The sequence below is a fragment of the Lineus longissimus genome, chromosome 18, assembly GCF_910592395.1.
Source record: "Lineus longissimus chromosome 18, tnLinLong1.2, whole genome shotgun sequence".
NCBI classification, from domain to species: domain Eukaryota; kingdom Metazoa; phylum Nemertea; class Pilidiophora; order Heteronemertea; family Lineidae; genus Lineus; species Lineus longissimus.
The window spans coordinates 14923964-14935771 of NC_088325.1; the positions used below are offsets into that span (position 1 = coordinate 14923964).

At 42.5% G+C, this 11808-nt stretch overlaps 2 protein-coding genes across 3 annotated transcripts in view; one reads left to right on the forward strand and one right to left on the reverse strand.

The window, feature by feature from the left end:
- Positions 1–11808, forward strand: part of LOC135501997 (uncharacterized) — a 28129-nt gene that overhangs the window by 5033 nt on the left and 11288 nt on the right. Inside the window, exon 2 of one of the 2 annotated variants that reach the window (XR_010449715.1) lies at positions 3400–3488. The exons of the other annotated variant lie outside the window; for it this stretch is intronic. The gene's annotated coding sequence lies outside the window, so the exon portion shown is untranslated. Of the gene's footprint in view, positions 1–3399; positions 3489–11808 lie in introns of those variants that run through there. 2 annotated transcript variants of the gene reach the window in all.
- Positions 2356–11436, reverse strand: LOC135501998 (uncharacterized). Its single transcript, XM_064794409.1, has 6 exons — positions 10854–11436; positions 8660–8911; positions 7834–8163; positions 7398–7538; positions 7055–7148; positions 2356–6682 (listed from the first exon to the last, which is right to left on the reverse strand). Exons 1-6 carry the CDS (start codon positions 10915–10917, stop codon positions 5902–5904), a joined length of 1662 nt encoding a protein of 553 aa, XP_064650479.1. The 5' UTR covers positions 10918–11436; the 3' UTR covers positions 2356–5901.

The following is an 11808-nucleotide window of genomic DNA, read 5'->3' on the forward strand; positions in this document are numbered from 1 at the left end:
ACACTGTGGCCTACTCATGAAATAAATTGAAGCTGGGAAGAACGTATTCCTGTACTCTCATTCAAACGAATAAAGATTTGTCAAACTTGCTGAAAGCGCCATTACGAAATAACAAACCTACAATACATAACCCCAGCATGCTGTTGGGGGCGAGTTTCAAAACATAAATATCGCCCGACACTTTCAATACGTTCTTTAGTTGATAAGTGGGAAAAATCTGTTCAACTGCAAGTGTACTGCTATTCTATTGTTCAGTAGGCCTACTTGTATTAATATTACATTGTATTGATATTAGAAGGCGTGAATTGAAGTTGCACCAAGTGGAAACTGGATGAGAATACAGCTTTATAATCGAAACCGTTCTCAAGCGCCACAAACAGGTGATAAATTTAGGTCCGTGAAACCGCTAAAACGGCAAATTTATTCAGCATACGAAATACCCATCTGAATCATGCTGGCATTAAAAGGTCTCCAGAGGAGAAGTATACTCTAATCTCATTTGTGGTTACCAACTTAAGGAGATAATTCGAATCTAACAGTTAAAAAGAGCCATCTTAATTCTCAACGAACATTTACTTTAATCACTCCAGTCTCCAACCTGTCAGATATTCGTGAAAATTACAGTTTTATTAAATTTACTTTTTGAAAGTGGCGTTGATGGTGATGAACTTTAAATTTTAAACATTGCTGACCACGAAATTGGTGAAAATTTGAAACTGATTAAATTCAATTGCGATAAAGTGTTGTTAATTCATAACGATCTGGTCTCATTTCACTAATTTTATAATAAGAATGTCATTATTCTCCTGATAAGCATTGTGGAAAATGTATCGCGGCATATCTATCAAATTAAAACCCAAACGAGAAAAAAAACGTCTCTCAGGACAGTTGGCAGAATAAGCAGAAAGAAAATCTGTGGAGAAGATGGAGGATTTAAGTGTGCATCACAAGGTATCACGTGGTCAGCACAAAGCTCACCGAATCCTGTTTTAATGGTTGTTTGTAGCTGATGCCAAACTGCTTTGTTTTTTCTGGCAAACTTTGCACCCGGGCCGCTTGGGTGAACTCCCTTGTTTCAGAATCCAGCTGGTCAGCAAACAGCAGTGAGCCACATCTCAAATCAGGCTGAGGGAGTGAAAAATAATACATGTATTTGTACAGTCTTCGGTCAATAATTAACCCATAGCACACGACATTAGTCACCAGTCACCATAGTTTCTACGAGTCACAACAATTTCTACCAGTCAACACAGCTTCTACCGTGCTGTCGACCATCAACCGAAAACACCAACTGGTCAACAACAGAAAAAAAACCTCTCCAAGGTATGGGCATATCCAGAGGGAGAGCAAGCCAATAGCCATAATGAACCCGTAAGACATGGCATTTTCTAATTTAGCATCTCCCTGGAAGTAATAGACGGCTGGTCAGAGTCTATTAGCGGATTACTGAACAAAGATGACCCATGTGGCAATTGGTGCCGAGGTAATTGAGACCAACTTTACGCCAGAACATTGGGATTTACTCGTCACTTATGATAAACTCACTAATTTATTGCTCATTTACCTCCAGAGCTCGTTTAACACAGCAAACATACGGCAGTATGAGTAGGGCAAAAATATGGAATGCAGTTCGGAAAGCCGTGATGGAGAAAAAAAAACTGTGAAAAGACCTTCAGCTTCCTTAACGTGGAAACCAAAGCTAAAAACTGCTATTGCAAAAGTGATAAGATAGTTTTCTCCCCGAAACAACTATCTAATAAGCTTAATGGGTTACTTCACACTGTTTTAATGAGGTTTACCTTGCACTTCCGTTTGATAATCAAGATGATGACTTTACATATGCTCTCAAACAATCATTGTCATCTGAGTGTCATCATCGAGTCAAGCTTTCTAATCTTTCTGGTCGTCACCGCACATCTTGTGTCAATCTTTTTAACATTTCCTTCAAAGTATCATAGCGGCTATCAATCGCGAAAGCCCCTCTGGCAGTGACACTAATTAGCAGACTGTGACACCTGTGTCTTGATTGTGTTGTGTTCTCACAGCAAGGCAGGTTTGACTTCGTACGTATAATAACCAAGAGCAGGTCGCCTCGGTGTTATCTCAGTGAAGTTGCCATTTCTTTCTGCTCATCAGAAAGTTGACTCTTCTGAACATTCTTATCCAAGTGCTGAAAATCGGTTTCTTGTTTAGAATCTTCTGCCCGCTTTAAAAGGATGTGGACCATCTGCTCGCTGCCAAAGACCCCTGTAGTTTGAGTTCCTTGGCTCATGACATATACATCAGCGTATTCACACCTACCAGAGAGTTGTCTTGTAACTCCTATGGTACGTACAGAAATTGTCACGAGATCGGTTTATTTTTTGTATTTTTTATTAAGGAAAATTACAAATAATTTACATCACATCTGACACACTCAATATTTCGACGAAGTCGATATTTTTAAACTTTGAACTTTTGGCTTTGCCAATATAAATAACCGTCTTGGTAAGATAATTGAAAAGTACAATATTTTCCATTAAAAGTGCATATTTCTTTCTTTCTTACTCATACCCACTCTCGCACATCACCCACACTCGATACATTCCAATTCTGTCAAAGCGACATCTTATTCAAGGCCTTTTGGCAATCGTTATCGGTCATCAACACCAGGCATCCTTCAGCTAACACTTTTTAAATTCAATAACCGCGATCTGACGAATCACTCTCCTTAATCATATCTCATTCGTTCACCCACACTCAACAGATTCCTTCCGAGGTTCACAATCAAAAGTTTGACAACTTAGTCAAATGGCCACCAATTCTAAATGCAACTAGACCTAACAAAGCTAAATTAAATGCATCTTTAACAGCTAATGCTCTCGCCTTCCCAACATCTTTCCCTATCTCCAGACCTGTTCATCCTTCCAGCTTAACACTAACAAAACCACTCCCAATCCAACAGCAAATGAGGCCATTAAACGCGAAATGACTTTCCTCACGGAGAACATCTGAGCTCGTTGGTGCTCAGGTGTTCAAGCCATGTTTTATTTCGCCGTCTCTTATCCTGCGCCACGAACCAGCGGCGCTCGGAAAACCTCCCAGATCTTCTGGGGTGTTTATGGGCGAATATCCCCACTCACTTATAGGATGTGTTGTGTGCAGTTTCCCCTACAATCTTCCTAATTAAATGATCTCCACTGGTACCAGCTGAGCCACAAAGTCCAATCGATTTCAGGCGGAGGAGGTGATTGACGTGGTTGATGGATTTCTTGCAAATCTTTGGATTCATATATTTTTTCATACATATAACTTGTGGGTGGTCTATAAGTTCAATATGAGAAGAACCAATCAGATACTTTTGTTAGCTCCCTTACATAACCTTTTATAACGTTGCTTTGCCTTTTCCTATATTTTCAGATAACAATCACTTGAACCAATCGTGAATTTAGACACATCACCTAAAATTTTTGAAAATCCGAATCTGTTTAGAGACTTCTCAAAGAAAGATTGAGGAATTATTCAGAGGGATAATTCTAAAGTGATGCACACTGCATGTGTTTCTAGTTTCAACGTAAGAGGGAGCTTAGAAAACATGACGAATCTCGCAGCAGACGACAAAGACGATATGTTATCTAGAGACGCCACAAGAGGGCGTCGTGGGAACCAAGAAAATCAGAATTTGACGCGGGAGGAACGAAGAAGAAGAAGGCGAGCGACTCAAAAATACAGAACGGCTCACGCCACGCGAGAACGGATAAGGGTGGAAGCATTCAATGTGGCGTTTGCAGAATTAAGAAAACTTTTGCCAACTTTACCACCAGACAAGAAGTTATCGAAAATTGAAATTCTAAGACTTGCTATCTGCTACATATCATATTTAAATCATGTTTTAGATCTTAGTTAGTAATTCATATACATCATCGGGATTGTGCAATACATTTATTTGTATCTGGAATCTTCATTAAGAACGTTTGGCATCTTGAAAACTAAATTGCCGTGATCATTCAAGTTCAAGAAGATAATTTCAGTCTGCGTGAGATTTCGGCTCTTTCTGCTAAAGCAGGCCCGTCTCCGTCAAGTACAGGGAATGTCGTATGTGTTACGAATCATTCATTGACAATAACACAACACTGTGACCCCATATGAATTGATCACTGATTGCATAAACTGTGAAACAAACGATGAAATTGGCGGGGATATCAAGTGTCGAGTGCCAAGGGCTTTCCCTGAATCCCGGATCCGCCCTTGCAAATGCTCATTCTTGAAAATCATTATTCAATTGTAAAACCATTCGTTCCGGGCTAAAATATGTACAGTGAGTGTTTGATATAAATTACAGTGCGCAGTTGTATATACATTACAAAGCATATGAGTATTTCATGAACAGCTCACAAACGGTAATGCATTGGGAACAATTGCCAAAATGAACGAGATGTCTTCCCAGTATGAAACCCTCTTTTTCGAATACACCCTCTATTGTTGTAATTACTAGTATAAACGTCCCACGGAAGCACTCTTCGATATTCGAGAGTATAGACGTCTCCACCTAGCGGTGATTTACTTATTGTAAATATATCATTGAATAAAGAAGATTTGAACATCTAACAGTCGTTCATTGACTGACTAGAGAGACAACTGAAACACAGACAGTCATTTACCTCTGGTACCACTAAAATGAAAGATGCTAATTCTAAAACACCTTCACATGGTTAAAATGTTTCAAAGGATTACGCATCATCCTCGTTTTGACTACATATGTTTGGTAAGACAACCATGACCACTTGGGATGGTATAAAATGGGTGTATTTAAGCCGATTCCCGGTGTATTATGCCTAAAATATATCAAGTATAAAATGGGTGTATAAATGGGTCTATTTAAGCCGATTCCCGGTGTATTATGCCTAAAAAATGGGTGTATTTAATCCGATTCCCGGTGTATTATGCCTAAAATATATCAAGTCTGGGGTGTTTTAAAATAGCGATTGATACCTCATGTACCACTGTGGGTGTAAGTTGTCTCTCCAAACGGTTGGTGACAACCAATACATCTAGTTATAATTAAATGGTTTATGAATGATTATACATGTATATGATAGTTTAACCATTTACTCTCCCGTTCACTGTAGTTAGAATATGTCCTCCAGAGTCATAACAATCCACAGATTTCTGTCCTCCGTTATCATACTGGCACGTTTCATATGAGATTATAAAAATATGTTCAACATGGATAATCCGTAATGAGGATGGTCATAGTATTGGTTAAGGGAACCCTAGCGAACAGCAGCCAGCAGGCCACAGCGGACAGCAGCCGTAGATGTGGTCAACCGAAGTGGGTCTGACTGGACGATGTCGAAGACTGGACGGGACCAAGTACCGCAGACTTGATATACCTTGTGGAAGAGGAGGAAGTGTCAATGTGTCGGATCGCACCACTCGCCGCATGGCTGGAGTACATGATGACGATGAAGACGAATGTAGATTCGTCTCTACCATGTCTACTCGAGTCCTACAAGGAGAGTACATGTAACCTATCCTCTGCTTGTTCATCTTTCATGAAGTTCTATCGCCACTGGTCGCTGGTCACTCACTGGTCATACGATAGACAGCAATCAAGTGGAGGAACATCCTTAAGTGGAGGAAACGCGTGCTGATCTGTAGTTCAGCATTCCCAACTAATGGGGGGGGGGGGGGGGGGCAGCGGCATTGATAAATGTGACACTCTGTCGACCATTTGAATCCACGGATGGGACTTGTTCATGGTGTGGTGGTCAGCCGCTGCCCTGTAGACACCGATTCCGTTATTTGAACGCACATGCAGTCTCTGGAACCTCTGGTTGACTGGTGGTGACGAGAAACAGGCTGACCACAGCGCATCGTGTTGCAATGGCGAATTCCCAGCTAATATCCAACACTATATCACTAGACACGCTGTGCTTTAGCCAACTTCGCAGAAGGAAGTATCTTATGCGGAAACACCTCATAAACATTGCCAACTTCCCCGCTCTGAGTGCTATCTTCATAATTGAACTTAGAATCATTTGATTTCACACTGTCAGTATTTGGATCGACATGATCATAAGTAGGACTAACTGGTGATTTTGGCATGAACTCGGCCGGTTTTGTGAGTAGCGGCTTGTTCAGACGATCATAATCACCCTCCGGCACGTCACTTGAACCCTTCTGGCCCCGCTCACTCCCTCCAGAACCCTCCCTCTTAGACTTCACAATCTCCTGCTTGTCCAGGTCTGATTCCTTTCGTTTCGCACCAGTTTTGAACTTTTTACCGAACCATCCCAGAAAGCCTTTTTTATCATTGGAATCATCTGTCGATTCGTCTTCTACAATAACACTATAGTCTCCACCAGCATCAGAATCACTGACACGAAAGCTTGTGTGTTTCGGTCCAGAACCAGGTTCTTCTGTACCCCTCGGGGTTTTAGGTAGTTCTATACTCTCACGTTTCGGACTTTTAGGCAACTCCACACTGTCACGCTTTTCTTCACCTTGTTTAGAATCAGGTCCGTCGTTCACCGCTGTATCTTGACCCCCTTTCACGGATACTGGTTCGCCCTGACCACCCCCGACATTCTGTTCCAACGACTCCGTTTTTTTCTTTGTCAAGGTCTCGTACACCGCCTCGACATCGTCTTTCCCATTTTCAGAGCCATTTTGTTGCCCTGATTGCGGAGGGTTTCTCCTCCTGTTGAGAGAATTAAGCATTACTGTAAGAAATAGTACGTGTACAACCAAAGAATGCGCCTTTATGCATTCCAACTCACACTGGAATAATGGTCAAATCGAAAACTGATACGAACCCAGCTAAACTCTGTTCGCCACATGCGAGAATCGGACACACGGCTCGAGGGTTTTCAGAACATTTATAAAGTATGCAATACATTCGACACCAGGAATATCAAAACTTGATGAAATGCCGCAAGATAAAACCTGACTTTTTCCCTGTGTGCCTTTGCCACTTGTCGCTCCAAGCTTGTTTCAGCTAGGCTGCTTTTGGCAATACGAAGTACACATCATCGGTCAATGATCAAAGTGCTGACGTCATCTGTATACTCACCTTTTTATGACAAAAAATACGATCAGAAACACCAAAACAGCGACAATGATCACCGCGAGCACTATACCAACAATGACGCCGATTGGAAGCTTTCCTGAAAGAAAAATTGGTACTGTCATGCTGGAAGTTGTGCAAGAGCAAATTTTTACCCCAGATAATAACCTCACATCACAATAACTAGCAAGAAGTTCATGCTTGGGGAGGTATGAGGATAACCCAGGTGCTGACTCCCACAAATCGGCAGTCACAAGGCACTCTATGATAATCAAGCAGATAATGACTGTATCAACTAGCTTCCAGAGAAAAGTTGGAAATTAACCCAGTGACTGATTCCCGTACCTACCTTCTTCCTCCTTCCCAAGTCCAGATGTAGACGTTTCTTCCCCTTGCGTCGAACCCGACCCGGTGCCAGGCCTTGGTCCACGTGTTGGCGCTAGCACTATTTCACTCCCATTATTACATATCATCTTGATTGGCACATCCGCTGCAGAAGGAAAAAAGAGGTTCGTCATTAACTGTGTTTCCTTCGGTAAGCAGGGATAAATCGTAGGGTTAAGCGTGGCAGAAAATGTATCATTCAAAAAACATCACGAAAGTCGTATTCAAGGGTAGGCTAGTATAATGGATAGAAACATGACGTTCACCAATGACCCCATTTTATCAGTGTAGTCCGTTAAAGCTAACAATCATGTCAAATGTCCTGTTTGTACGCAAAGGTAACATCACGAGTTAGTTTCGAGGTACTGTCCTGAGGCAGAGGATTACACAATTACTCTTACCTTCATAATAGAACAGCAGTTCATTGTTCCCACTTTCTGTCTTGTAATCCACCTTAAACTTATCTGTAACATTGTGTTTGTAAGGGGTGGTCCCAACCTGTGTTGACGGGCCAATAGAAAAAGTGGCGTCATCACGCCATTTTAGTGCCAACACAGTTCCCGGGCTTCTGAAATTGTGAGCTAAAATTTTAACTGAAACCACAGTTCCAGGTGGTACCGCCGCTTCACAGCTGCACCTTGAGGGACCAGCAATGCCTGCCTGATCAAGAAGATTGAATGTGGACTTTTCGGCCTGTATTGTGACGTCGGAGCAGATGTCATTGCTTTGACCTGAAGGAATAGAAATGTACACTCATGTCAGTGAAGTAGAGTCACTTGGTGGTGGCGCAAAATTCTAGATGGTAGTTTCTGTTCTTACACCCCGCTCTCAGCCTGTTCCCAACATCAGCTCTCTTTTCGATTTTACTGGTACCAGAATTATCCACTTTTGGCTCGTTTTAGTTCATTGAGAATTACAATGGATATCAGGGTCATGCTTATGGTATTGGTGTTTCTTACGGTCATTTGGAACGTGCTAACTAAACATATCGTTCATTTTGACGGCAGCGGTTTTGCCGAAAGCAAAAAACACGGTCGGTTCAAAATTTTCAACGTTATCACAGGAGCACAAAGGGTACACTTGTAGAGGGGGTTTGCAACATTTTATATTGATACTGTATTCATTTGGAGGTGGACGTGGGGCATGAGAAATGATTACTTTCTGCACCCGTGTGAAAATGTCGATTCACCCCTAACTGCACATATTAAATAGCGGTATATCCCTCACCACAATAATAATGCACAGCCAGATGTCTCATGTCTTCTACTGAGAAGTTGGTCGCAATATCACATTCCATCTTCCCCTCACATTCCTGTCGGACCTGGTCTATGGTGACCTTCTGGGTACCTACATTCCCTGCACGGCAGTTATCAGTTAACCTGTCTGTGGAGGAGACAGTGATGATGAAAATGGGAGCGTTTCCACAGTCTAGTCTCAGATTTGTCCCACATGTTTCGTTTTGGCGGATCGAGGCGGATGCTGTAAATGAAGAAGAACTATCAATGTCTAAAGTCATTCTAGAACGCTGTAGGCTACAGAAAGCGAAATCAAATAGGACCAATGGATCGTTCATGGAGCAGTTGGTTCTAAAGGTACGTCATCCAGCATGACACCTCACCCCTTGAATGTCATAGATTGAAACTTAAACTGAATCAAGCAGAAACTGAACTATAATATCTGAATACTAACTTTTGCCAGGTTAAGTGCCTGTCTCTCGGCGTACGAGTCGCTCAATTCGAGGGTTGGTGAGGTCAACCACGCTAAAGATTACTCGGGCCAAGGACCTTGCTGTAGATATTTACTTGGCTGTCTTTCACGAGAACCATTTTATGTTCCTCTGACCGAAAATGCTACTCTGGAGGACTCTACATAGCTCCACATCGAGACGTTTGGACACCAGTCGGCGAGTTGTCAAGCAATACCTTTCATCAATCAGTACTTAACCATGGTAACTACACCCCGAAATGTCGTCTTACAGCCAAGACCACAGTGATCTCTGACAGTTGCCTACAATGACTTTGTACTCTCAGGTGTAGACATGCTCTTTTCAATTTTCGTCTTATCTTCGTTTACCAGATTGAGAAAAACAGGGCCTAATCATTGAGTTAGACACGGACGTATAATCGGCCGATCATCGCCCTTCATGAAATACGATAAACAGGGATATTTATGCAGTCATGGACAAGCCTGTTTTAAACACTGTTTAGAAGATAGACATGTCTAAGCTAATCAGTGTATTAACATCCTTTATGAATATGGGCCTTATTGTAGCATTCAGTATGCCAGTTGTCTGGTCAATTTGTACAGTGATTGATCAAACACAACAATGCTGATATCATTATTGCAAGTGTCCTCGTGACTGTGAATCACCATGCTTTGAAGCGAAAAATGCTTTGAGAGCCTAGTTGCACTTGTTGTCTGGAATGAGTTGAGGTGTTATTGAAATTAGGACAGCATTGGGCTATGCAGCTCACAGAAACGGCCAATGTAAGTGGCCATGTTTTGTAGGCCTACATAAGCATATGCGTTCATTCATATGCATTGGCACTTTTTGGTGGTGTGTTATGATCACCATAGCTTTAGTACTCTGCATGCCTCGTGTTGTGTCGTGAGCAACCCCATACTTAATTGCCAACGCCTGGGTGTCTGCAGAGGCCCTGGTCTAGATCAAAGCTAAGCTCCAATTTTGATTTCCTGAATGATATTCCAATGTTCCAACTGTTTCATGCCCACATCTTCATCCTCGGTGACCTTCTTCAACTTTCGCTCTGTCCTTGGAGGTGTTCTTCTCCAGAGAGTAATCCCCCTCCAAGTCAGGACGAAGCGTTCTATTGTCTGCCACTTCGGTTAGCCGCCAATTTAGGTTATTGGCCAAACGAATCTGTCTTCAGACAGAGTGGACTCCATTCATGTTTCTCTTGGTGAGAACTTTTGCTTCCTCCTGCATGTAGACCCTAGGTTGAATGTACCTTTGTCTTTACATCTCATTTGAAGGAGGAAGAAATTCAGGGTCAAGAGTCCTGCTCAATGACACAATAGCGGCAGCAATGATCTCTTCAGTGAGTCGAAGCCACGACCGCCTGAATATGAGACTGAAGCTCTAACCATTAGGCCTGTGCCACTGATCTCAATCGCTGAACTCAACTTGTCGTCCCACAGTCCCTGTGTTATCATACATGTTGGCACGTACACTATGTGGATGGTTGCTACAAGTCTATTCATTGTTTCCAATTACGCGACAGACCGGGATTAGAGCTATAGAATATAGATGATCCCAGGCGGCTGAGATTGCACACCTATCACAATGCCTAGTGACCGATGTCTGGCCCTGGCTGCTTCGTACGTAGAGCTACCCAGACACACCAGAATACCAGGATGCGAAACAAGCAAATATGGACTCGCCCTGATTTCAAGAACTTACCATGGTTTGCTGCAGCCAAGAGGAAAAGGGCAGCAAGAAATAGCTCCGCGTATCCCCTCTCCATCTTTGCACTGCTCTTACAATCCCTGCATCCACTTATAAATACCGGGGATGTAACATTCGTGTTGCAATCATCTATACACCGCTTGGTAACTCCATCCAATCCAATATGGTGTAACCCGGATGTCCATCACACGCTGAATCGGGAAAACCAGGTACAACTCCCCGCTCCTTCTTGATTGGGCAATAACATAAAACCCATTGCGTAGAAACGGTATGATTTCGTGCAAATGTATTTCTCAAGAGAACCGTGGTAAATATAATGTGTATATCCAGTTGGAATGCCCTACTGATACCAGCGGTCTAGACTAGAGCACTGCAGACATGCCAGACGAATGTACGCACAAAAGCCTGACCTCAGACATGTCAGACAGCAAGGCCCAACCACGATATCCAAGCATAGCGAGAATACGTTTTCGTATATTTATGGTGTCTTCTTCAGACAACTCATACGAATACTGCAGTGTGCTTACTAATAGTACCACGAATACTGTAAACACCCTTTGAGGCCGAAACGACGGCTATGTATAGTATGCAATGCAATGTATCGTATTGCGATGTGTTGCCAGTCGACAGATATGCATTTATCCGCAATATGTCGTTAATCAATCTCACGGGGACATGAGTACATTATGCGAGTTATACACACGAGAATTCCCCTGGGTATTTCCACGGGATGTTCCTTCGTAAACGCCTGCACCGTTTATGTCCATTAGACAGAAGGCAAACAGCACGAGTCAGCGGGTCAAAGAGGCTATATTTAGACTAATGTACATGTGCATCACTACCCTTCTGACGTGCTCCCGTACCTCTAGTCAGAGACTCGTACAAGCGTGCATAGTTTCGACCCCTATTGTCGACTTTGTGTAACTAAATCTGACCTACCTGGCCCCTG

What these genes read in the sequence shown, in the direction of transcription:
- LOC135501998 (XM_064794409.1), bottom strand. Translation starts at nt 10,917, where the DNA reads ATGGAGAGGGGATACGCGGAGCTATTTCTTGCTGCCCTTTTCCTCTTG. An exon ending in ACTGCTGTTCTATTATGAAG is followed by an intron (nt 7,539 to 7,833) that starts GTAAGAGTAATT and finishes TTCCTTCTGCAG; the next exon opens with CGGATGTGCCAATCAAGATG. An exon ending in GTATTTTTTGTCATAAAAAG is followed by an intron (nt 6,683 to 7,054) that starts GTGAGTATACAG and finishes TTCTCTCAACAG; the next exon opens with GAGGAGAAACCCTCCGCAAT.